The sequence below is a fragment of the Hylaeus anthracinus genome, unplaced genomic scaffold (assembly GCF_026225885.1).
Source record: "Hylaeus anthracinus isolate JK02 unplaced genomic scaffold, UHH_iyHylAnth1.0_haploid 12002, whole genome shotgun sequence".
In the NCBI taxonomy this organism is placed as follows: domain Eukaryota; kingdom Metazoa; phylum Arthropoda; class Insecta; order Hymenoptera; family Colletidae; genus Hylaeus; species Hylaeus anthracinus.
The window spans coordinates 15,212,012-15,238,901 of record NW_026534349.1 but is presented as its reverse complement, the minus strand read 5'-3'; the positions used below and the strand labels follow the sequence as shown (position 1 = coordinate 15,238,901).

The following is a 26,890-nucleotide window of genomic DNA, read 5'->3' as shown; positions in this document are numbered from 1 at the left end:
AACGAAGAAATTCCTCGGCGTTCGATTCGCGAAGTACGGTGGGGCGTCTTGATCCAAATTTAGTCAAACCGTGGCAATTGATCCGAATGCATCGAGAGAGACTGCGCGATTTATCCGAGTTCGTAATATTTGCAACAGTGAATTGTACGAAATAACTTCGTAAGCCAAGGCACCTTCTACACGTTTTCTCATCGATACGTTTACGGGTTAATTTATGAAAACAAAACTAGGAAACGTTCTTTCGCCACAGATACCTTCTATTAAAAAATATCTCGAGTCGTGTGTGTCGGAGTTGAGCACCGGTTAGAAAGGTAAAGGAAGGTCTACTAGGACGGAAACGTAAAAAGTGGAAACATCGATAAATAAACCGAAATAATTGATAATTTTGTAAAAATAATCAAACTGTAGAACCAGCGTGCACGCTCGCGTGCTATTATCACCGACACAACTCTAAAGGTAAATGTTCTTTTTATTATTTTCCATGTTTCATCTATGGAAACATAGTTTAACGCAGTTTATCGTTGATATTTCCACAAGTATTTCTCTAAAACTGTCTACGTTAGTCTGATAAATTTACTTTCAAAGAAATTCGACGAGACCGTGTAATTCTTGGAATGTGTAGGTCCTGTTTACGTAGCATGCATACAAACACCGGTCGAGCATCGTTAATTTTTACGCGTGAACAATTTTGTTTAACACCTTAACATCGACGAGGAATCTGTAGTTGTGTGCAGTCGTTATACATTTAATTTGCAAATTTCAAGGTTTCGTTACCATGCTATTCCTTTCACAGATTCATTTTCCTTGGAATTAACAAAAATGTGGATTAAAAGCACAGACTGCGTTTATTTTTAATCCTTGTGACGAACGTTGTCGGTGTTAGGATCAAAAGTCAATGCATTATCTTAATTAAATCGCATGCTATGTAAACATATCCACTCTTGCACTCAATGGGAGTTTCCGCGTAGTATTATCAGATTTTTGCGATAAAAATTCGGCGTATCATACTTGGGAAATTCGAGGGATTGTTGAGTAAACGATGACATACGATAAGCATTTCACGAATCGATCGAGTGAAATTTAACATTGTACGGATAAGGAAACAATCTTAACTGATTATTCGGAGAAACCTGAACGCTATACATATACAAGGTGTTCCAAAAATGTTGTAACACCTTGAAATGAATGGTTCGGAAGGTGATTTGAAACAATTTTTTTCTTTAGCGAAAATGTTGTCTGAGGCTTCGTTAAGGAGATATTAAAGGAAAACACTGACCAATCAGATTGCGAGTATGCCGATGGAGCGCTCGCGATAACGTATGAGCGCTGCCGTCTGTCGCGTAGCCGTAGCCTACGTTCAACCGGCACACTCGCGCTTTGATTGGTCAGTGCTCTCCGTTAATATCTCCTTAACGAAACCTCGGACAACATTTACGCCAAGGAAAAAGTTGTTTCAAATCACCTCCCGAACCACCTCTTTCAAGGTGTTACAACATTTTTGGGACACCCTGTAGAATAACCACGGTTAAAAAAATAAATGTTCTATGTAATTTTCGTTGACGTAGAAAATTTCAAAGTCATTGGTATTTTCGACGGCTTGCATACGCGGCAAGAATTCTTGATTGCGAGAACTTCGCTTTACAGTTCGATACCATCGAAGGAAAACTACGCGCTACCGAACAGGCAGTAGCGCAGAATTTGTACAGCGATAATAGCCCAAAGTTGTTATCAATGAGCTTCGCGTTACCAAAATAGAAATGTATTTTAAGGGAAACCTAGAGTTTTCCAGGTCCTGTCGACTTTATGGCATCGGGCCAAATATTGCCGCCAGGCCAATCTACCGAGTTGCCGAGTAAGTGGAACACATGAACGATGTATCGATTGGTCGTCGAAATCTGCAAACTCGAGCAGACCAGTTTTTTTTTCCTTTTCAAACGACTAGGAAAATTGAAAAGGAAGGAAATAGACGATGTCGATCAGCAAAGGAGTGGTTCCTTTACTTCGCTTCGCGGCTTCCTGACATTTGTACTTAGGAATCTCTCGAATGGTGACCCCACTATAAGCATTTATGCTATACGTAGACAAAATACGTAACAAAGCTTCGATACATGACCTCGAAAAGTGTGTTTTATAGAAACTTATTTCGCCCAAAATTCACCGTCTTATCATACATTCTTTTGGCCGCTACTCGTTATACAGGGTGTCCCAAAAATATTGTAACACCTTGGAAGGGGTGGTTCAGGAGGTGATTTCAAACAACTTTTTCCTTAGCGAAAATGTTGTCCGAGGCTTCGTTAAGGAGATATTAACGGAAAACACTGACCAATCAGAGCGCGAGTATGCCGATGGAGCGCTCGCGGTATGAGCGCGGCCGTCTATCGCGTAGCCTATGCTCAACCGGCATACTCGCGTTCTGATTGATCAGTGTTTTTCGTTAATATCTCCTCAACGAAGCCTCGGACAACATTTTCACTAAGGAAAAACTTGTTTCAAATCACCTTCCGAACCATCCATTTCAAGGTATTACAACATTTTTGGGACACCCTGTATACTAAAACAACGAGTGTTAGCGATCTCTTCATAACGTAAAAGCTCTTTCCCATTGGAAATCTAATTTACATTTTTAAGTAAATAATTTCTTTAACCATTACAAGTAAATTAGCGATATTTTTAATTAAGTTGCCCCTTACATTTAAACACATTTGGCTAAATTATCTGTACAATTATTTCTTCAGCTTAATCTACACAATTATTTCCCCGTACATAAATTACACCGTAGATAATACGTAACGGCTTAATCTTCTAAGCGGAAAAAGCTGGCGTTTTGAATGATACGGTCGACGGGTTTCGATACATTATCAGTTCGTTCATTCTCAGTCTGCGTGGGTCCGTGAATCGAAACTTGCACAGGCGATAGTCCAAGTCTTCCACGACAGCGTATCTTGGGTAACGATCAGCGGCGCATTTAAGCTTATCAGGGCTTCGAGTTAATCACCTCGGGGGCTACTTTCATTTTAATGAAACGGTTTACGAAAGGAAACTGACGGCATCAAAGTACAGGGTGTCCCAAAAATGTTGTAACACCTTGAATGGGGTGATTCGGGAGCAGAGATGGGCAAAATTCTAGACTTTGAATAAATCTGAAGATTGCCGATATGTTTGTCTCGTTTCCTCTTTTAAACATTTTACAAAGAAGGAAACGAGACAAACACATCCGCAAACTTCAAATTTATTCGAAACCTAGGGATGGGCCTTTTACCCATCTCTGTTCGGGAGGTGATTTGAAATAACTTTTTCCTTAGCGAAAATGTTGTCCGAGACTTCGTTTAGCAGATATTAACAAAAAACACCCGGACCAATCAGAGCGCGCGTATACCGTTGAAGCGGCCGCGGTAGCGTATGAACGCGGCCGCCTAGCGCGTAGCCTACGCTCAACCGGCATACTCGCGCTCTGATTGGTCGGGGTTTTCGCTTAATATCTCCTTAACGAAACCTCGGACAACATTTTCGTTAGGGAAAAAGTTGTTTCAAATCACTTCCTGAACCACCCCTTTCAGGGTGTTACAACATCTTTGGGACACCCTGTATATCGATTTCCTACTAATCTCATATTAACTCTTTCCTCCGAATGATTCATCGCACAGATTCGCGACGTCAATCACAATTGATAAATTAATGATAGCTAATGAGACGATTATTGGGTATTAAACTAGTCACCTGTTTTTATAGCGTTAATATATCCATCTATACTAATATCGGATATTCTCATCGATATTATACGCTAACAAAAATAAGTAGGATAATGTTAGTGTAAATTTATTTAAACAAACAAAAAAAGTTACGGTATAGTTGTGCGAGGCCCTTGAGGCGCCGCCTGTTTCGCCTCGTAGGGCCGCCACTGGCCCTTGGCAACGACATTTCCGTAAAGACAATAAAATAGGTATCTTAATGAAATTTTTATTACGCGGTAGGCACTCGGTGTTGTTTTGGTAATGGAATTCGTAAAAGGTTCCGCGAACGTTCGTTAGAGCGATAAACAGAGTTAGATTAGGCGAAGCATTGGTTACAGAACGAATGCAATCGGTGGAAACGCGGCGGGGACAGTGGCGGCGAGCAGGAGGGGGAAGGTGGAGCGAAGCTAAGGAAAGCTCGATGGATCGATCGGGATACCGTGATACGAAGCGAGACGGAACGAGAAACGAGTATCGAAGGGGAGTCTGGTCGAGACGAGTCGAAATCCAGCGTTGATACGTAGTAAATCAAGTAAAATAACCAAAGACTCGCGACGGGACGTGACGGGACAATATAGAACACGACAGAACGAGACTAGAGGGAAACGTGGAACCGTCATGTAGATCCGAGTTATCGGTGGGGATAAAATACGACGCGAGTCGCGAAAAAATTGAACGGGAGACCATAGAGAGGGTAAATGGCAGAAGGGAAGGGAAGATGAAACACGAGCGAGAAAGAAGAACGGTAGTAGGCCGGAAGCTTTTTAGCAACAGTCAAAGGGTCAGGAAATCAGTTGATGCTCGAGATTTCGAGAGGTCGGTGTTTCTTTGAATTACCTGGCGATCGAAGTAACGCGAGTCGAACGAAAACAAACTGTGTGTCGACGTCTGTGTATCGGGGGTAAGCATGTACGATTAATTACCGTAACGCGGTAGTCATAATTTGCGAGCCACGCGACGCGCTGTACCGTAAAAACGTCTCTCTAAGAAGAGCTGGCTGGCAGCCATCTTCCGAGAAACCACATGTCCCATCTCCAAATTTCTGTACTCTCCGTGTTGTTGTGTACGCAACCAATTTTTCGGATAACAATTATTTCCTTTGAAGGGTTGCCACCTCGTCCTAGTAATTTTTGGTCATTTTTTTGTAACTAGACTGCGGATTTTATGTATTCACAATATACAATAACATAGAAGACATTCATAAAATATACACATAATGTACGTTGAATATATTCCACAATTATTATAATAATATTATTTCATTTCTTCTAAGTGGATATAACTTTTGGTTATGCTTAACATGTGTTTATTATGTTAGTTTACATCATACATGCATAAAATCCGCAGTCTAGCAGAGATGGGCAAAACCCTAAGCTTTGAATAAATCTGAAGTTTGCCGATATGTCTCGTTTCCTCTTTTGAACATTTTACAAAGAAGGAAACAAGACAAACAGATCGGCAAACTTCAAATTTATTCAAAACCTAGGCTTTTGCCCATCTCTGCAGTCTAGTTATAACAGAAGACAGCCAACAGAAATAGGAGTTAGACGGTAGATCAAACTTCTACAAAGAAAATCTTTTTATTAAAATAAAAGTGTCGATATATCTAGTAACGGATATGAAACGATTAGCATACCGACCAATGTTTATATTACCACTTTTTTCAATCTGTTTTGTTCATTCACGTATACGTTACTTGGAATATTTCGCGGCAGATGGCGTTGTAATCATTATTTGTAAACTTCCGAGAATTTCTTCAGAGTGGTAAAAATGAAGGTGGCCACCGTGCTCTACTCTTGTATTTTTATAATAACAATTTTCGGTTGGCAGTTTCTGTTCTACATACATACATTGGAATAAACGACGAACGATTTGCTGGTGATCCAAGTCTGACGTAACCACCACGCAATATGATAGTTGTCAAGTGCTCATTAATGTATTTTACAGTCTTATCGTAATGTTCTTTTGCGTTTTACTTTTACGTTGTTTAATAGATGTTGCATCTAATCTACGAGTAGTCATTGCAATGACAAGGTTTCAGTCCTCGAGTTCAGAGGCCAGGGGATACGAGATAAGAGGAGAGGGGGATCGAATGCTGAAAAATTGTAATACAACTTTGACCAAGAAAAACGTAAACAGTTTTTTTTTTTTTTTACATCAAAGAAGGTTTGAATGTTAACGCAGCATTTACAGTTTTCACGGTAATAAATGTCATGACTTTTAATATCGGTACTATGAAAACGGATTATGCTGCGTAATTACGTTTGCAACATTAACGAAATGCATAAGGATTTCGTTAGACATATTTAACGCATCTACAAGCGTAAAAGCATCGTTAATATAATCGATAGCGATGGGGTAGGTGAAATACGCCAAGACGGTGGCGAACGTCTTATTTTTCACAAAAGTAACGATCCAAAGAACAGTGGTAAATTTAGACTAATCTGAAGGTAGTTGCCTCGAGGGGAAAACTTTCCAACGGAATGTTTGAGAATATGAAACCATGTTTGGTAAAAAATTATATTTATTCGCTAAATCTTGTAGATACAAATCTTGTACATCCTTATCGTTAACAATAAGTTCACGATAATTAAAATATTATCTACACGAATACGAATTGCGCCAGGTCTCAAGGACAAAAAGTTTCTCCTATTCATTCGAGTAATAGTTAGATTGAACTATCCATTAATAACGAGCCTTGAGAGTTGAGAGTCTCTTCTACGGGGAGGCCCGAAGCTAAAATTGTAAATCCCCCCGCCCTTGCCAGTGACGTACTCGACTCTGCTGCATAGGTGACGCTATCTTCGAGGGGTGCACGAGGCCCACCCGGTCTCTTCCTCGATATATTTACTATACTACCGATTCTATGCGATACGAAACGCGCAATAACTGGGTCTAGTTTCTCGCCTGCTCGAACTCGACCGCAGAGGTGACCCCCGTCGTTAACGATATCGATTGTTTTCCGGATCGAGTTCGCGACACATCGTATTTCACCGTGCGCATTTTCTGAGAGCAATAAAGGCTACACCGGCTATAGATACAAGAAACCAGATGGAAATGTTCACGTAATCCCTTTTGCCCCCCGCTATTCATCTCGGCTACCGTTTCCTATACGATCCAGTGCCGTCTAACTCATGGGTACGCTTGGGCCCTTCAGAGTCTGAAGTTCAGACTAAGGCCGAACGTACACGGGCGCAACCGATTTGAAATTAGTGTTGCAATCCGTTAGCGCTCTTTGTTTTACTTACTCCACTACCTTTATTTTACCTAGATCCACGGTCGCATGCAACTAGTTTCAGAGTGGTTTGAAAAAACTGATCAGTTGCGTCCGTGTGGGATCGGCCTAATGAGCCCCATGCTAATCCGTGTTGAACACATCTGTGGCGCAAATACATATACTCGTGAAAACGGTGGGCTCTCATTTCTTTTTTTTTTATTCGGCAGTATTTAAATGTAATAAGGGGCCCAGCGGTGTGATTCGTCCGAAGGCCCAGAATGCTGTCAAGACGGTCCTGACATGATCGTTATCCTCTGTGTAGCTCGTTGCGTACCTTACTTTACGTACATGCAAACGATACAAAGCATTAAGCTTCTCGAAAAAAAAAAGGAAAATTATTTAAACCGATACGGGAAATGTAATTATTATATCGAAGCGTAGTTTCCTACGCCAACTAATAAAGTAGATAATTGTAATACTCCTAATGAGCTTTCAAATTTGCAAGTTTAAACACGACGATTAAATTGAAATTTGCGTCAAGGCGTTAAGAGCCGTATCGTCGGCCCTGTTTGTATATAAAGACGCGATCGACCATTCGAAGTGTTTCTCTCGCGTCTTGAAACAATTAAATTTGCGTATAACCGATACATGCGGAACGTAACACTTGTGTCGTCGTTACCGCCGTGACTCCCCTCTTTTAGTTGTTCACAGTCTGTCTTGCTGGATACGGTTTATCTATTGCATTAGGTGATTAAGTACGCGCACGACTTTACGTAATAAACGGCCACGGTCTAGTGCCGCCTCTAGCGATAGGCCAAGTATACATATACAGGGTATCCCAAAAATGTTGTAACACCTTGAAAGGGGTGGTTCAGGAGGTGATTTGAAACAACTTTTTCCTTAGTGAAAATGTTGTTCGAGGGTTTGTTAAGGAGATATTAAACGAAAACCCCGACCAATCAAAGCACGAGTATGGCGGTTGAGCGTAGGCTACGCGCTAGATGGTTGCGCTCATACGCTACCGCGAGTGCTCCATCGGCATACTCGCACTCTGATTGGTCAGTGTTTTCCGTTAATATCTCCACAACGAAGCCTCGGACAACATTTTCGCTAAGGAAAAAGTTGTTTCAAATCACCTTCCGAACCATCCATTTTAAGGTGGTACAACATTTTTGGAACACCTTGTATGTATAGATGTCAAGCTTTGGGAGCTTGGCGCCGATTGTATTCATTTTCGAAGCACCAATTGAAATCGATCAATTTTTGTTCGTTTTATCCCGTACGATATACAAGAGAACATGTAACAAAAAGCCACAAGCTGAATAAGTAAACACAGCAGAGTATTTAGGCGTGCTTAAGAGTACTCGAACAAATCCGATTGTACTTTTAAAGAAATACAAATCATAGCATTTAGGGGAGGGGGAAAGGGGTGCCATTCGACGTCAACCACCACCCCCCTTGAGCCGACCCTGTGTTGATTCGGCGCGCGCCTGCGCACCTGCACGGATTCGATTCGATTTTCAACGATGCATAGTGCATCCATGCAGGTTCGTTTAGTTCAGTGCAAACTGGTGCGAACAGGACGTCAGGGTGTAAAACACAGGATCGCCTAGCGTTCGCTTATCCGTGCTTCCTTTATCGTTGGTTCCCTTGCAAAAAAGGATATCGAATTCCGTTTGATAAAAAGAACCCTCCTACATCGTAACCTGTTTCAGATTGAAAATATGAACGTAGCCGAGCCTTGGTCTTTACCACCGAAACAGGCTCTTTACGACCCAATTCTCGAGAAGGATGCTTGCGGCGTTGGATTTATCGTCTCCATAGATGGAAAGAAATCGCACAAGGTGAGTCGTTGACACCGATGCTTTTTTTCCTCCGTCAAGTTCGACAACTGAAGCCTATAATGTAGGTAGGAGTATCTTTCAAACCCCGTTGTATAACGAAAAATTATCACGACTTCGGTTGTCGACTTTATCCTGAGCTTCTCATCGGCAGTGACGGGCAAAACCCTAGGTTTCGAATAAATCTGAAGTTTGCCGATATGTTTGTCTCGTTTCCTTCTTTGTAAAATGTTCAAAAGAGGAAACGAGACAAACATATCGGCAAACTTCAGATCTATTCGAAGCCTAAGGTTTTGCCCATCTCTGCTCATCGATTTAGCAGGAAGGTCTACCTAGGACAAACAAGGTTCATGCTCGTGAATAAAATAATAAAATTTCTGTTTGACCCCCAAAAAAATAATTAGGCACCCTTTTTCAGATCGTTCTAGAGTCCCGATTGAAACTAAACGCGATGTTTGTTTTATCTATAACATACCACTGAATCAATTATGATTATATGAATGCCTTTTGCGTGTTCTGTTTTGCAGATTGTTCGCGATGCGGAGAATCTATCGGCACGCATGAACCATCGCGGTGCTTGTGCCTGTGACAACGACACCGGTGACGGCGCCGGTGTACTTTGCGCTATTCCGCACGAGTATTACGCCGAAGAAATTCGGTAAGATGCGGTCGAAGTAGCGAAGATTTCCCTATCGTAATCATTTACAAAATGGGTTTACCAAGCCTCATCGAATCGAATTAATTTATCATAATTTACGTTTTAAACCATTGTCAGATACTTCCAGTTTCGTATTCTTTGGACTGTATGGTATTATTAAAAAATCCTCGTTACATTTCCCTTCGGGTGAAACAATGCTGGTGAAAGTATATAAGTTTCAGCCGTTCTAAATTTATAATCTTAATAATTTCCAATTTCTTTTTTAACGCTAAATACGCTAACTAAATAAAGTTTTTTATCTAAAAAAAAAAAAAACTAAATAAAGCTAACGCTGAATACTTCCAGTTTCGTATTCTTTGGACTGTATGATATTATTAAAAAATCCTCGTTACATTTCCCTTCGGGTGAAACAATGCTGGTGAAAGTATACAAGTTTCAGCCGTTCTAAATTTATAATCTTAATAATTTCCAATTTCTTTTTTAACGCTAAACCTATCGAGATTTCGTTAATGTGTTTCGCGTTTACGACTGAGCGATTGTCACCGAGTGTTTCCTATAAAGATTAAGTACTACGGACATTAGTCTGACTGATGCGAGAAATACTGATTCAACGTATTGCTGGTATCAGCGCATCCGATTTCATAATCCTTGTGGGTTGACTGCGTTGCTTGTAGGCTATCGTGTTACGCGCGAACGTCACTTAACGTACAGAAATATTGCGTGTTTACCCTCTTATCACCATTATCATTAGCGAACAATCTATCACTGCACAATCAGTATTACGTGTTTACCCTTCGTCTCATCCTATTTCTTGTTTTTCGCTGTATCACGTTCTTGTTCTCGTTCCTCGTATTCATGCATTCGCAGCGTGTTGCTAATAATAGTTTAAGCAGCGTCAAGCAAAATGTTAATTAAACGCATGACAACGTACGACTGCGTTAATTGTTAATCTTCCGTAACGGTTGGCGATAACATTAATCGCTAATTGGTCTATACAACCGACGTTGAAAGTAATTGCCTCCAATTTCTTGCGATCATAAGACGAGTACTTATTATTTAAATTGAATATTTGAAATAGCTGAAATTGCGTAATTGCGTCAGTGTTAATTCTGTAATTAACCAGTTTTTAAGTATACGTATGTTGAAAAAGTTGTAATTTAATTTCCTAAAAAAAATTAGCTTTGATCGATTAATTGGGAATGCCGAGCTTAAATGCGTTGGCGAACGTAAAGGGAGATAAAGCGGGGTATACGGAAGACGTCACTAAATGGATATGTACCATGTGTATAGTACCGGATATTAATTCTACTGATAAGGAGAACCAACACCATCGATTACGTTCATCGAGAAAACATCTGTGCATTGATAATCGTTGCTGAAAATCACACAAGTTGCAGCTGTCTCCGTTTATCATTCTATGTTTCTAGAAGAAAGAAAAAAGAAATGTCAAGTTCAGGCAGTCCGAAGTCTAATTAACCGCCCCTCCCCCCCTCCCCTCCCCCCCTTTCGACACTTATCAACGTTTGAGTAATCGCGCGTGCAATTGTACGCGATTCGACCAAATAGTACGTCAGAGAGATAGGCAAAATTTGTATCCGAATAACAAGATAACCAACTATTTATTCGTTACGCATTAAATAAAATCTAGAATTCGAATTATAGGTGATACATTTCACGATGGATCTATCCAAACAAAGAAATGTTTATACATAGATTTCATTTATTCGTCATCCTATTATTAACGCAGATTACAAACCATTCTGAATTTATTTTTCAGCGAGGGAAAAAATATCGAATTGCCGAAATTTGGCCGTTACGCTACCGGTATTCTGTTTCTCGATAAAAATACCCACGAAGAAGCTGAGGCTGCGTTTGAAAGATTAGCCGAGGAATGCAACTTGAAGGTAAGACGTCGTCCACGTTTTTGCACTCGCGCGCGTCCGCGTTTCATCCTTTTAAATAGATATTTTGTTCCGCAGGTAATTTGTTGGCGGGATGTTCCCACCGACAACTCACGGATTGGCCAAGTGGCGAGAAAATGCGAACCTTACATGCGTCAAGTCTTTGTAACAGGTGATCAGGATGACGTCAGTCTCGAACGGCAGGTAAACATTATTATTATAAATAGGAAGACCCTTTTGAAACGAAGGTCTACGAAGTTAAAATGCTCTCCAAGCCAACACCTATTATTTTTAATTGCAGGTTTTCGTCTTGAGGAAACGATCGTCCCATTGTATACCACGACCAGGATTCAGATACTACATATGCTCGCTCTCCGTACGGACGATCGTTTACAAAGGCCAATTAACGGCAGACCAGCTGTGGCTTTATTTTTTAGATTTAAAGGTGACTAAAATCTGTTGAAATAGTATAATAGTTTATTGGTACATTTGTCTGTTACCAACGCGTTTGTTTTCGTTGCAGTCACCAAAATTCGAGACATACTTGGCGTTAGTTCATACAAGATTCTCCACGAATACATTTCCAAGTTGGGAAAGGGCACACCCTCTTCGGTAAGCGGTTGCAGCGAAAAACAAATCGACATTATTCTCCGAACGATCGATTAATCGCACGACGAATGATGAATCGTTTTTCGCAGGTTGTTGGCGCACAATGGCGAAATCAACACTTTACGAGGAAACGTGAACTTCATGAAAGCTCGCGAGGGAGTGATGAGCTGCAAAATTTTCGGAGACCAATTAAAAGATCTCTATCCCGTAGTTGAACCGAATCTGTCGGATTCAGGAGCTGCCGATTGCGTCCTGGAATTCTTGGTGATGGCGGGACAACGATCTTTACCAGAGGTATGTTATATAAAGTCGATTGTCCGAGTGGTGTATTCAAATTTTGAAACTTGCATCCGTTATAAATAATTCAGGCGGTGATGACGATGGTACCGGAAGCTTGGCAAAACGATTTAACGATGGCAACGGAAAAGCGCCACTTTTATCATTGGGCCGCTTGCGCGATGGAACCTTGGGATGGCCCTGCATTGTTAACTTTTACAGATGGACGTTACGTTGGAGCTATTCTCGACAGGTAGAAACTAACGTTTTTTATCTCGCGCGATTCGAGACGAGAGTTCACTTTTTACCCGTTTTCGTGCATCTCTGCTCTCGTAGACATACACAGCCATTTTGAAAAAGAGTCGCAATGGAAGTTGGAATGCGGCTCGCATATTCTTTATTTGCTACTCAAAGTCTTTATCTAAATTAGACTTTCGAGGTGCTGATCGAAAGAGATTGTTACGAAAACGGTGTACGAATCGAATACAATGACTGCACGTTAGAGAAATGTTACGTGCGAGTGTATATGCCCTTCCGTACTCGCGTACATGCATATACGCTTTCGCGAAGCGTAACCTTTGCGTACCTACGCGTGTAACCAGAGAATCGACGAGCCTATATGTGTACTCTGTGTTATATACGTGTAACGGGACTCGAGTAAGTCGAACGTATACAAATGGGTAAACATGGATTATCGAGGTTTTGGAGGGAAGCAGGTAGGAGCGTCAAAGATTTGCTTACAACGTGGAATGTCGAAAGGTAGGAAAAAATTCGATAAGCGTTTCCAGAGGATATAAGGTCGTTATAAGAGCGAATTCGCTTCCCTCCGAGGCTCGTAGGCAGAGGAGCGCGCGGAAACTCTCACTCGTATCCAGTGCCTACAGAATCGATGTTTACAGAAACATAGATACTCATCCTTCTTTCAAGGTTGAGTGGCTAACGAGTGCGAAAGGTAAATGGGCAAAGTGCGGACAAAGAGAGCGAATGTATGTGTGTATGTAAGTATGCACGCCTAGAAGCATGTATACATATATATATATATATATTAGCGAATGCCAACAGGAAGGCAATGCGAGAAAACGAACAAGAATATAGTCACAGTTGATAATAGCGTGCGAGACTGAGGTGGTAATACAAAAGACTTTTTTGAATTTTTGTTTGGCAGAAACGGCCTGCGCCCGTCGCGCTTCTACGTCACTAAGGATAACATGATGGTGATGGCGTCCGAAGTGGGCGTCTATGATACTCCACCCAGCAATGTAGCCCTGAAGGTAAACGAGGATATAAACGCATCACCGGGCTGGCCTACCCTCTGGATAAGTTTCCCAGCCGAACAAGCTCTTGACGAGCGATCGTCCCCGTCTATATGATGCTCCTTCTGTGTATTGTGTTCGACATAGACAATTTCAGCTCTAGGGGGAAGACTACGCATGGAGGAAACCTTTTTTTCGAACACGGCCGGAGAGCGATAAGCGCTGATCTGAACTCGGACAGAGCCATCGAGGACGCGCGATCAAACACACCGGGTGCTCTCGATAATTCTTATATCCTGTGCTCTCATACGCTTCATTCCTTCCATCCATACTTCATTCGCGATCCTCGTTCATTTTTTCACGTCGTCTTTCTTACGCTTACTTTTCAACGGATCTATGGGTCGAACGAAAGTGCTGTTCGCTAACGGTATTACCCAACGCTCGCGACGAATTCGTATTGCGCAATTCTGGTTTCGCCACGAAGGTACCAGAGATCAACTCGAGAAACAGCTTACGAATCGAACGAGCGTTGCGTGTACCAAATGTTTACACCTTTCTATCGAATTAATGTTGTAGGTGAGGTATCTCTCTGTAAAAACGAACGATCCGATTCACCGTCCAATTCAGCCATGTCGCCCATTCTGTCTCATCTCTTTCGTTCTACGTATTCGCTTTAGTTTTTACGCATATAGACGATCATATTGTATTTTATTTATTTTTGAACATGTCATATGTGATGTATAATTTGTCATTTAGGAAGTAGGTTTGTATAGAGTCGTAGGATCGTCATCCAGAGCCGCCTTGTGAACGTTGAACGGTCTTAGATACTGTTCAACAATTGTTATCTGCGTTTTGTTTTATTTCCAGAGCCGTTTGAAACCAGGAAGAATGCTGCTTGTCGATACTCACGAACAGAGGATCATTCAAGACGTTGAACTGAAGATGGAGATTGCTAGAAGCAGACCACACTCGCAGTGGCTGAAAGATCAGGTATTCTTCGCGTTTCATTATTCGCCATTACGACGTAACGATACCTTCGTTACTTATCAGAATCATATTGTGCTTTATACATTTGTTTGCTCCAAGCCATTTACTCCGCCTGCCTACTCGTATCGTACACATACCATCCCTAGTATCGTGTAGAAAATCCAAGTAATCCACCATCCATGTCGATACGTTTAATACAAAAAGGATTTGTCTTTCTTTTCCAATCTTACCTACGCGCGGTCATCGTGCTGTATCGCGCGCAGATGGTGAGTCTTGTCGCATATCACTTGCCGCTTTTACCGTCTACGCAGAGTTCGTGCATGTGTATCGCATGTACATATTCTATTTTCGAAAAGTTAATCGTGCTTGTCAAATTTTTTCGAATAAAAAACGATGTACCCGTGACCGAACAAGCTATACGTTTGTATAGATTGTTCGCATAGTAATAATCGCAGAAATAGAAAGTAGATACATATATAGGTACATGGTTTTTATTCGGCATTCAATTTCAACAATTTTTACAGCGATCATTTACTTACTCTGTCGTATCCGTGCGCGGTGATTTCGGAATAGCGGACGCAATCATACGCAAAGCGTGCTTTTGTTAATTCGAATTTGCTTTCACCCGCTCAGATCACGATGGAAGAGTTGCGAGCTGCCGACACTGGTCGCGCAGAGACGCCATCCGAAAACGGCTCGACGATAAACGAAGACACGATCAGAAGAAACGCAGCAAACGACACGAATCCCATATCTGCTGTGAATCGAGTTTGGGGAGGCGATAAGAGACTATCCCTCTATGGATACACGCTAGAAACCATTAATATGTTGCTTTTACCAATGATGCAGTCCAAGTACGTGCCATATTTTGTTTATCCGACTTTATCGTTTGGTACACGTTAACAAACTTACGTATTTTTTTATTTAGGAAAGAAGCGCTGGGCTCCATGGGCAACGACGCACCGCTTGCTTGCCTATCTCAGTTTCAGCCACTCATCTACGAGTATTTTAAACAATTGTTTGCCCAGGTAAAACTTCCGCTGTAACGAAAAATTTTGTATTAATTATCGCTAATAATAAAGGTTGATTTATACCATCCGCACAGACGCGGAACGGTTCCGTATCGGCTCCGTTCCGACACAGACACGCGTGTTTATATTATATGTTCGTCGATCGGTGGTACCGATCAGTCAGTTAATAGAAAGCGTTTCGTGAAGGCACGTAATAGCACAAACAGGACAAATGTTTTCACATTTAAGTATGCGAGATTTGGCTGTAATAGCTATACTATTAGATGCAAACGAAGTTGTAAAAAAGAGATGCCGCCGTTTTGGTGTGCACAAGTGCTTGAGAAGAAGAAAAGTTGAAGGAGAATATTGGACACTCTACAAAAAACTAACAGACGACGAAAAAAAGTTTTTTTCAATATTTTAGAATGTCGGAATATAGTTTCAATTTTGTGTCTGAAGTCTAAATGGAACCGAAACATATATTGACGATCCGATACGTTCAGACACGTTTCGTATCCGATAAAGTATTCTTCTCGAGAATCCCGGATGGTCGGACCGATGTCGGAGGGTGTCTGTCCTGATACGATACGATATTTATAAACACCTATATACAAATTGCATTATTACATACTTTTCTGATCAGTGCTCAACGGATACGTTCCGGGTCTGTGCAGATGGTATAAATCGATCTTAAATTGTGCCTCGTGTTCCCGATCTCTCATCCTGTAACATTCTTCAGGTTACGAATCCTCCGATAGATCCGTTCAGAGAGAAGATCGTAATGTCGATGCTTTGCCCGATCGGTCCCGAGAGTAACATCTTGGAGCCTAGCGCTTTGCAAGTGCATAGACTATTTTTACCGCAACCGATACTGTCCTTGGAAGACCTGGAGATAATTCGTCGAACGAAATTTCGCGGATGGAAGGCCAAAACGATCGATACGACGTACCCCGTGGAAGAAGGACCACCTGGATTGTTGCGTACGTTAGACCGTGTTAACAGCGAGGCGGATAAGGCAGCGAGAGAGGGTTACCAGTTCATTATCCTTTCCGATCGACAGGGTGGTCCGGAAAGGTGAGCGAATGCGTGTATCGCAACGTACAACGTCTTAAGCCGGCAAATGACTTACAACAAAACAATATAATGTAACGCGAGCATTCGATGTCTGGATGGACTAGCGAGCGACGAACCGAGCCGCTCTTGCGCTTGGTTCGCGCTCGACCGTGCTCCACTGGTCTGTCGGTTTTTTGACGAACCTCTTTGATCGTCTACTTTTCACTGAATTGAGTAGGAAGCATTGAAAGAGAATTCAGCCAAGAGTTCGAAGCGAGCATTCGTGATTCCAAAAAGGACCTTGTAATGTAACGTTGGTGTTGAACCGTAAAATTCGTGCCGAGCAATTACATTACAGCGTTCTGTTGCAAGTCAGTCGCCGGCTTTACGATCTATAGTACAGCGGCGCAACAACTGATCGTTCTTATTTTGCGCTCTTCGTTAGAGTACCTGTGAGCAGTTTGCTAACGTTGGGCGCTGTGCATCACCATCTGATCGAAGAACGGCAGCGTATGAAGGTTGGTCTTATCGTCGAAACCGCCGAAGCCAGGGAAGTACATCACATTTGTTTGCTGCTCGGTTACGGAGCAGATGCCATTTGTCCATATTTGGTATTTGAGATGGCAAGAAATCTTCGAGCAGACGGTGTGCTAGATTCCTCCTTAACAGATAACTCTTTGTGTGCGGTAAGTTAGAAATGTTGCGATTCGTTGTCATTGAATAATGGAGCGACTGTCGGGGTTTGACCAACACTTTTTGCAAATGTTACAGAATTATGCGGAAGCAATGGAGAGAGGTATAGGGAAGGTAATGGCAAAAATGGGAATTTCCACGTTGCAATCGTACAAGGGAGCTCAAATATTCGAAGCTGTGGGTTTGTCTGATGAGGTCGTTGAGAAATGTTTCAAGGTATATTAATAGTTTTACTTAGTTTTAGAACCGTTATTCAATGAAATTCGATGAAAGTACGCGTGATTAGAAACTGGATCCAATTCATGAAAGGTGTTCCGTGATTAACAATTTTCTTATGATGTACTATCATCGTCGCGCAGTTGGGTGCGTTTAGTTGCGACTTCAGCGGAACGATACTTGCCAATCTTGCCATTTTTAAATTTCGCAGGGTACTCAGTCTCGTATAGGTGGAGTCACCTTCGACATTTTGGCTAAAGAAGCTTTCGAAAGGCATCAGATAACGTATTGGAACAAACCTATGGATATGCTCGTCATTCGCAATCCAGGTACTTATCACTGGCGTTCCGGGGGAGAGAAACATATAAACGATCCCGACAGCATCGCAAATCTGCAGGTAATTTAGCGCGTCACATCTTCGTCGAAGAGATATCCTTCTTCCGTTGATAGACAGCAAGAATCTAAAAATAAGTCTCGTCTCGTAGGACTATGTCAATTCAAAGAACATGAGCGCTTACGACAAGTACCGAAAAACAACGATGGAAATGGTAAGGGCTTGCACGTTACGAGGTCAACTGGAATTCGTAGACAAGACCGAGAATTCTATACCCATCGAAGAAGTTGAACCAGCATCTGAGATTGTAAAGCGATTCGCAACTGGAGCCATGAGTTTTGGAAGTATCTCGATAGAAGCGCACACGACACTAGCGATCGCGATGAATCGTATCGGAGGTAAATCGAACACCGGCGAAGGTGGTGAAAATTCTTACAGGTGAGTACACACCGATAGGTATACATCAACTCGGAAAAACTGCAGAGTAAAGATGGCGAAATATTCTCTCTGGTTTAGATACATCGACCAGGATCCAGAATTTAATAAACGATCAGCCATTAAGCAAGTTGCCAGTGGTCGTTTCGGCGTAACCTCGAGTTACTTAGCAAACGCTGACGACCTTCAAATTAAAATGGCACAAGGAGCCAAGCCAGGAGAAGGTGGCGAGTTACCTGGTTACAAGGTAAGAGTAGAATCTGGAATTGGAACTACTTTACTATTCGAATACTAGTCGAATACAAGTAATTCAACGAGCAGACTCAACTCTAGTAGAAACAAGTTACAACGAGTAGCAAGTATAAGTTTAATTTGCATAATTTACGCAGGTCACAGCTGAAATTGCTGCAACCAGATGCTCGGTAGCTGGCGTGGGACTAATTTCGCCACCTCCTCATCACGACATCTACTCGATCGAGGACCTCGCAGAATTGATTTACGATTTGAAATGCGCTAATCCTTTGGCTCGTATTTCTGTGAAATTGGTATCCGAAGTAGGAGTAGGCGTAGTCGCGTCAGGTGTGGCAAAGGTAATATCTTGGAATATCTTTCTTGATTCTTCTCTAATTTTTATTTACCATCATTCGAATTATTACCTCTGAAAGTGTTGAAACTCTTCTCGTTACGATGAAACAGGGAAAAGCAGAACACATCGTAATATCCGGTCACGATGGCGGAACTGGAGCCAGTAGTTGGACAGGAATTAAATCCGCGGGTTTACCCTGGGAACTGGGAATCGCGGAGACTCATCAAGTTTTGACGTTGAATAATCTTCGGTCACGGGTAGTCGTTCAAGCTGACGGACAGTTGCGCACGGGATTCGATATCGTAGTAGCAGCCCTCTTAGGCGCCGATGAATTTGGTTTCAGTACAGCGCCATTGATTTCTATGGGTTGTACCATGATGAGAAAGTGTCATTTAAACACCTGCCCCGTGGGTATCGCTACCCAAGATCCCGCGCTCCGAAAGAAATTCGAAGGGAAGCCGGAACACGTTATCAACTTTTTCTTTGCGTTAGCAGAAGAGGTATACATACTAAAGAAAGAATTAAAAACAAAGAATTTTTCGTCGACAATTTTAATACCGAAATGATTGCTTTATCCAAAATAGGTACGTTCGTACATGGCCAGTCTGGGTATTCGTAAGTTTCAAGATCTAATTGGCCGCGCGGATCTCTTGAGAGTTCGGAAGGACATCTCGATCGAAAAAGCTAAAATGCTAAATCTCGATAATATTTTGCGCAGCGCGCTCGAACTTCGGCCAGGAGTCAATATTAAAGGCGGATCGATAAAGCAAGACTTTCAATTGGAAAACAGACTGGACAATCGCATGATCGAGCAGGCCAAACCAGTGCTCGATAGGAAGCAGGATCGCGTCGAGATGGAATTCAATGTCAATAACGAGGACAGAGCGTTGGGATCGACTTTGTGCTTTCATATTTCAAAGTAAACAGTTTTTCTATTCTACTACATGTCCTCTAATTGATCTTGAATACATCAGGCGTTCTGAATTAATGTTTCGATCGTAGATTGTTCGGCGAAGAGGGACTGCCGGATGGTAGTATAAATATGAAGATGAAGGGTTCAGCGGGTCAGAGTTTTTGTGCTTTCATGACCAAAGGTGTGCACGTTACTCTCGAAGGTGATGCCAACGATTACGTAGGGAAAGTAAGTATCTTCCTTCCTCCTTTAACCCTTTGCACTCGAGCGGCGCCCGGGAAGTATTGCGCGTCCACTCTACGGGAGCCGTAGCGCCCAGTCCTTCTTTAACTCGTTATGTTTGTTTTCGATGCGCGATAAGATGTTTGACAAATTTGTACACCCTTTCTAAGCAAGAAAAAAAGAAAAGAAAGGAAAGACAACTAAACCATTTAGGTTATCTATGTAGAAACGCTTGTGGAAGAATTTATAGAACCGTATCGCCAGCATCGCGATCAAGCGGCGAGACCAAACAGCGATGAGTCTCGACTAAATGAAAAGCTTCATATTGTTTTGAAAGGGGTAAAGAGGGACTGTAAGGTTTGCTATGGCCGTAATAAACCTGGCGTCAGGCGAGAAACCTCATATTATTATGATATATGCCCTAACAAACTCAGAATCCATCTCGGGGATTGTTTTGTAAAATGTCGTTTTATAATTTTGTTTTATATGTTGTATGTTTTATAAATTTTATTATTTATATACGTTTGCTTGAACTTGAGATCATTATAAAGTAACAGTAAAACGCTTCCCTAATATAGCCGAAATCATTTGGAGTTGCTAGTTCGCCTCAGAGAAAAAGGCCTCAAATGCAAAGGGTTAATACGAGTTGGGTGGCACAGCATTTGATGAATTCGTTGTCAATTTTTTAGGGATTATGCGGTGGAGAAATCGTTATATACCCACCGAAAGATTCGACCTTTGATTCCGAAAAGAATGTAATCGTAGGCAATGCTTGCCTTTACGGCGCAACTTCTGGAAAAGCGTACTTCCGAGGAATCGCTGCCGAAAGGTGCGGTGTTCGTAACAGTGGAGCGGTATTTGTGGTCGAGGGTGTAGGAGATCATGGTTGCGAATATATGACGGGCGGCTGTGCGCTAATTTTGGGGCTTACCGGTCGTAATTTCGCTGCTGGAATGTCCGGTGGAATAGCTTATGTCTACGATGACGGGTCGTTCAAGAGGTACGTATCCATAGTACGCGGTACAGATATAGCGACTCTCGTAAAATAATATCGATAAACCTCGAAAGCGATACTTATCGTTGCTTCGAGACTCTAATTAGGATGTTCCAAACGATGGGCAGGTTTCCTGGCTTCAGGGCCGTCTTTACTAAATTCGGGACACGTCCACTTGAAATCTTTTTGTCACGAAATTATAATTTTTCAGGTTTTTCAAAGCAAATGTATTCTTAAAACGTTATATGTTTTTGTAGGGATTTCCTAGTAGAGTGGCTGAGTAGGCATGGATTCAAGACTATTTTTCTGGGAAACGGTCATTTTTTTGCGCTTGTTTGGTTGAATAGCATTTTTACAAAAGGCGGCTGTTATCTACCTGTTACCTGGAAATATCCAGAGGTCCTCTTACGTATTAATTTTGTATCGAATAAGTATGTTAGCGTCAGCGTCTTCTCTCTTTGTTTCGCGGCGCGGCGTCACGGTCAACGTTCTGTAACGTTTATATTCTTAGGTAAATCTTTCCAAAATAATTTTGTACATCACACTAAAATACTACTAAAGACGTGTGTAAAATTTCAAATTAAAATCTTGTATAATTTTTTCAATAAAAAAAATGATAATGAAAACCGCATTTTGGCGCGGAAGAAGAAATTCTTCCTTCAATATGTTCCCTTGTTAGTTTTACATGTGATGGTGGCTGGGTCACAAAGGTCTTGAAGCCCGAATAGAATTTTCTCAACTGTCTTGAATCTCCGACGGTTTTACGAGAGCTACTATATCTGTATCACGCACTTACTATACCACCAAGGCTTTTCTTACTTAACTTACTTAACTTTCAGAAGCCTCCAGTATATAAAAAAATAATTCTGTTTTATTTAATAAGTAATATTTAATATAAGTTAATAGAAAGAACATCAACAAGGTCGAGCAGGCCCTATTTTTTATTCCTTCTTAATATACCGTTTGTTTGCAGCAAGTGCAATCCTGAAATGGTAGAACTGCTTCCTCTAAATAAACCGGACGATATAGCTTACGTGAAATGTCTGTTGGAAGAATTTGTCGAGAAGACTGGTTCTCTAATTGCATTGGATCTACTGTCGCTTTGGCCTGAATCAACGACGAGATTTGTGAAGGTATCCCTAAACCCGTAAAGTAATTCATCCGACATAGTAGGCGAAGCAATCGTTGTTTCACGTTTTATTTTCTTCAAGGTATTCCCATACGAATATCAACGAGCATTGAAACAAGTCGAGGAAGCCAAGCAAGCACAACCAGTCGTAAACGGAAACTCCCAGACGTTGTCAAATCAAGTCAAGGACATCGAAGATGCTATTGCGGACGCTGATATGGAACAACGGAAATTGGACAAGATAAGGTATTCTTTAACTGTAACTGTAGGACGTGAGGGTGAAGGAAAAACGAGGATTCGATTTGGTGCCTATTTATTAGACTCTCTTGGTCGAACTTGACCACTCGTCAAATCGACAGGACGACTCGTTAAAAACTAATCGTCCTTGGAATTTCCTTACACCACCACCTCTTCCTTACGCCCTTAGCGCGTCTCCCAGGGAAGGGGGTGTGCTGAGGTGGGGGAGTACCACCGTTGGAAATTTGGCAATGCAGCGGGATTTTCTCCGAGCCTCAGGCCTCGCATCGTCGCCCGCCAAGGGTTGCTTGACTTTGCCTTCGGAAGACCCATGGTTTACGACATTTGTAATATGCTATTGAGGCCGTAGCTAATTGTCGCGAGGAAACGAACATCTGTTAATAACGGAAAAAGACGGCTTTCTCAAAAATAGCTTCGTCGTTTGCTTGTCGTAAACCATTCTAGCTGTTTGCACGTGAACCGTTATTTTCGGTGCGCGCTAGCCGCAACATAACCATTTCTTGTTCGATTCACCGAGACGACAATTAAAATCTAACCACCTATTCTCGCAATATTGTTTTAGGGGATTTATGAAATACAAGAGGCAAACAAGTGTTTATCGACCGACCGAAAACCGTGTTAACGACTGGGATGAAATATATAATTTTAAAGGAGTCCGCAAAGGACTGCGCGTACAAGCAGCGAGGTGTATGGAATGCGGAGTGCCGTTCTGTCAGAGTAGTCATGGCTGCCCGCTAGGAAACATTATTCCTAAGTGGAACGATCTCGTCTTTCAATCGAATTGGAAGGAGGCGCTGAATCAGTTGCTACAAACCAATAATTTCCCAGGTATGCGCTATTATTTTGTATTTTTAAACGATGAGGTTTTACTAATATTTACCACCGTAACGACTACAAAATAATCACGAGGTAATTACATAGTAATTACTCGACAACTACTCTTTAATTGCCACGCAATCATTGTCTTAGATCGCCGAGTCATTTAATACCGTGTAATTATCGTGCGATCATGTTCTAATCGCAATGATCGTAAACGTAATCTGATTATATTTTATAAATAGTATTCGACTTAACGATCGGAATGCATTTAGAATTCACAGGGAGAGTTTGTCCGGCTCCATGCGAAGGCGCTTGCGTTTTGGGGATTTCGGAACCAGCAGTTACCATAAAGAACATCGAATGCGCGATCATCGATCATGCCTTCGAACAAGGTTGGATAGTGCCGCATCCACCTGCGTTGAGAACCGGTCGACGAGTCGCTGTCGTCGGTTCCGGACCTGCAGGATTGGCGGCTGCCCATCAACTAAACAAGGCTGGACATCTGGTGACTGTTTACGAGAGGAACGACCGAATAGGAGGCCTTCTTCAGTATGGAATACCAACAATGAAGCTGTCGAAGCAAGTTGTACAGCGAAGAGTTTCCCTTCTTGCCGCAGAAGGAATCACTTTCAAAACTGGCGTTAACGTTGGAAAGGATATATCTGCTAAGGTTAACGATTACTCCGTGTATCATTTAATTTCACGCATTTCACGGGTAGTTTTTTCTTTCTTCTTTTTTTCCTCAAATTAATTTATCTTCGTCCACGTATCACAGGAATTACGTGAACAATACGACGCAATGTTGCTTTGTACTGGCGCAACCTGGCCAAGGGACTTACCGATACCAGGTCGACAACTCGAAGGTATTCATTTCGCTGTAAGCTTTTTGGAGCACTGGCAAAAGAAGCAAATGGGAAACGATACCCCTCTGGATATGCGACTGATGGCCAAAGACAAGGATGTCATTATAATAGGCGGCGGTGATACCGGTTGCGACTGCATAGCCACGTCTTTGCGACAGGTATAATTTTCCGGTAACTCGATAGTTTTACAAAGATCCTCGAAGAACATCGTATTTTCTATTACAGCTTCTATACAGCTTCTGCGATTGATCTTTATTTCTGTCTTTCATTCGCTCTTTTGTTTTTCTCTCGTAGGGCGCCAAAACCATCACAACTTTCGAAATTTTACCAGAACCACCGAACAAGAGGGGAAAGGATAATCCCTGGCCTCAATTTCCACGAGTGTTCAAGGTGGACTATGGTCACGAAGAAGTTTCTCTCAAGTTCGGACGGGATCCGCGTCAATTCAGTACGTTGAGCAAAGTAAGTAAGAGTCGGCAAGTATGTACAACATCTTTGCTCGAAATGGTTTTTGGACGCCATTTTAAGGCGGCGACTGACTTGCAACAGAACATTGTAATGTAACGCGAGCATTCGCTTAGTCTGGACGGACTAGCGAGCGACGAGCCGAGCCGCTCTTGCGCTAGACCGTACTCCACTGGTCTGTCGGTTTTTTTGACGATCCTCTTTGATCGTCTACTTTTCACTGAACTGAGTAGGAATCATTGAGAGAGAATTCAGCTGTAATGTAACGCTGGTGCCGAACCGTAAAATTCGTGCCGAGCAGTTACATTACAGCATTTTGTTGCAAGTCAATCGCCGGCTTTACACTTTACGTATTCTTTATAGGAATTCCTCGATGATGGAAACGGACACGTGAGTGGTATTAAGACGGTGACAGTTTCGTGGACAATGGAAAATGGTCGTTGGAAAATGGAGGAGGTTGCTGGATCAGAAAAGGTGAACAAATGAAAGAAAATATAAATGATTTAACAACAAAAATAAGGAAGATGAAGGTCTTCTTGTTAAATGAGATAATTAAAATTGAATCACTTTTCTATTGCCTTTCCTTCTTTTTTTTTTGTAGGTGTATAAATGTGACTTAGTTTTACTCGCAATGGGCTTCTTGGGTCCTGAGAAATACGTAGCGACAGAACTAGATACGGCACTGGATGAGAGGGGTAACTTCAAAACAGCAATTGGCAAATTTGAAACAAGTTTGTCTGGCACGTACGCGGCTGGTGGTAAGCTCTCGCTATGTTCTATGTTACTCTAGTATTTAATTGCTACAATTTTGATCGTAAACGATGATTGCAAAAATGAACAACGGTACAATATTCTTAATTCCATACAGATTGTCGGCGTGGACAGTCTTTAGTCGTTTGGGCGATCACGGAGGGTAGGCAAGCTGCGAGAGAAATAGACGTGGCTTTAATGGGAACGACTGGTCTTCCCGTATCCGGTGGTGTTATAACCACCGTCGTCGCTTGAATTGACCAACGTTGAGAACGAAGAGGACGGATCAAACGATTTTCGTTTTCCCTCTGTTTCATTCCCTTATACCCTCCAGTGATGATCCTGCGATTGCGATGCGGGCGGGTACCGTTGAACGAACAAGGGAGAAGCGGTTCACGCGGGAACAAGTCAACCAGTATTATCGCACGTTAACAGATGTGCGAAGGCGAATCGAAAAGAAAAGTATCGTTCGTCACCGTGATGATAATTACAGCGCGCACGAGATTAACTAGCATTTTCGGTGCGAGATGTAATCGTTCTTGCGTTGTTCATTCGATTTTGAAAAAATTGGCGACGGTATTCGACTTCATGTTCGCCGCGTAACCATGGATAACTAACTTTGTAAGCTCTCGAGGAAATACTCGTAGATGTATCGCGGAATCTACCTCGTATCCTCCTTTGCGTTCCTCGTTTCTTTCTGGAGGTAATAGAAATTATTACGCAATTGATAACAGCCTTTTCATCGAGCAATGCGATTGCACGGGGAATCATTCGTTGGAAGATTTTATGGCTCGAAAATGTGTGAATCGCAAATGCTCCAAATGGTATTTCAAGGTTGACGCTATTGTAGAAGGGGCACGTACGTTTGCCTAGCGTTAGCATTCGGTCTTGTGTTAATCTCGTGATTTTTTTTGTAACTTTTTTTAGTATTAGTACGTCGTTAATGTATCGCAATGCGAACATTACGTACGCGCGCACGTACGACTTCAAACATTTTTTCGTAGTGTATTTATTTATCAAATACGCAATGATGCGCGTTACACTGATCTTTCTCAACTGTATACAAATTTTTTCGTATTTTTTCTCGAACCTTTTGCGAACTTGCGAAACTAAGGTAATCTCGAAGTTCCAGTTCTTTAATTTTGCAAGTCCGCAGAAGATTCTCGGTAGGAGCGAAGAATCCGAGTAGGGATAGAAGTTCCCCATTTTCATCTGAGAAAAAGCCTAAGGATTTTTAAAAGTAAAAAAAAAATTGAGGTTTTATTCTGTTTGTTGCGCATATCATTGTAAATTCTACGCAATGAAAAGAAATACTTTGAGACAATAAATGAATACCGTATACTGAACGTTGAAATATCGTGCAAATGAAATTTGTCCAAAAGTAGATATAAAATGACAAACAAGAAAATTACTACTATGGATGACCGATTTTTAACCCTGTATCGTCGCATACCCTCCGGCGTTCCGGATTCGAAATGGCACGAATTCGCATGGGAACAGTGCATCGAACACCTGATCGGTTCTATTCGCGAAGAAATTATCGATGTTGCAGCGACTGTAATCGAGGAAAATTATTTGGAGAAGAAAGCGTTTGAATTTACCAATCACTCTCTTCGCGTAGCGTTGATACGCATGTTCAACGTAAGTATTTATATATTTATTATTATGTTTAACCCG

At 41.8% G+C, this 26,890-nt stretch overlaps 1 protein-coding gene across 5 annotated transcripts; it reads left to right on the top strand.

The window, feature by feature from the left end:
• On the top strand, positions 1-26,559 carry LOC128891905 (uncharacterized). 5 transcript variants are annotated; one of them, XM_054151848.1, is made up of 33 exons: positions 1-456; positions 8,664-8,792; positions 9,317-9,447; positions 11,225-11,351; positions 11,427-11,552; positions 11,650-11,793; positions 11,872-11,960; positions 12,047-12,251; positions 12,326-12,486; positions 13,399-13,504; positions 14,354-14,476; positions 15,107-15,327; positions 15,402-15,501; positions 16,223-16,557; positions 16,982-17,222; positions 17,308-17,445; positions 17,657-17,842; positions 17,931-18,217; positions 18,296-18,461; positions 18,604-18,804; positions 18,911-19,300; positions 19,385-19,719; positions 19,803-19,941; positions 20,625-20,935; positions 21,903-22,062; positions 22,141-22,304; positions 22,879-23,144; positions 23,408-23,805; positions 23,911-24,156; positions 24,293-24,460; positions 24,827-24,937; positions 25,065-25,221; positions 25,332-26,559. In XM_054151848.1, exons 2-33 carry the CDS (start codon positions 8,673-8,675, stop codon positions 25,466-25,468), a joined length of 6,189 nt encoding a protein of 2,062 aa, XP_054007823.1. In that variant the 5' UTR covers positions 1-456; positions 8,664-8,672; the 3' UTR covers positions 25,469-26,559. The 5 variants fall into 5 exon arrangements, with proteins under 5 accessions (XP_054007823.1, XP_054007824.1, XP_054007828.1 ...); XM_054151849.1 differs by lacking the exon at positions 1-456 and adding an exon at positions 4,304-4,632; XM_054151851.1 differs by lacking the exon at positions 1-456 and adding an exon at positions 8,490-8,588.
• The last annotated feature ends 331 nt before the right edge of the window (positions 26,560-26,890 follow it).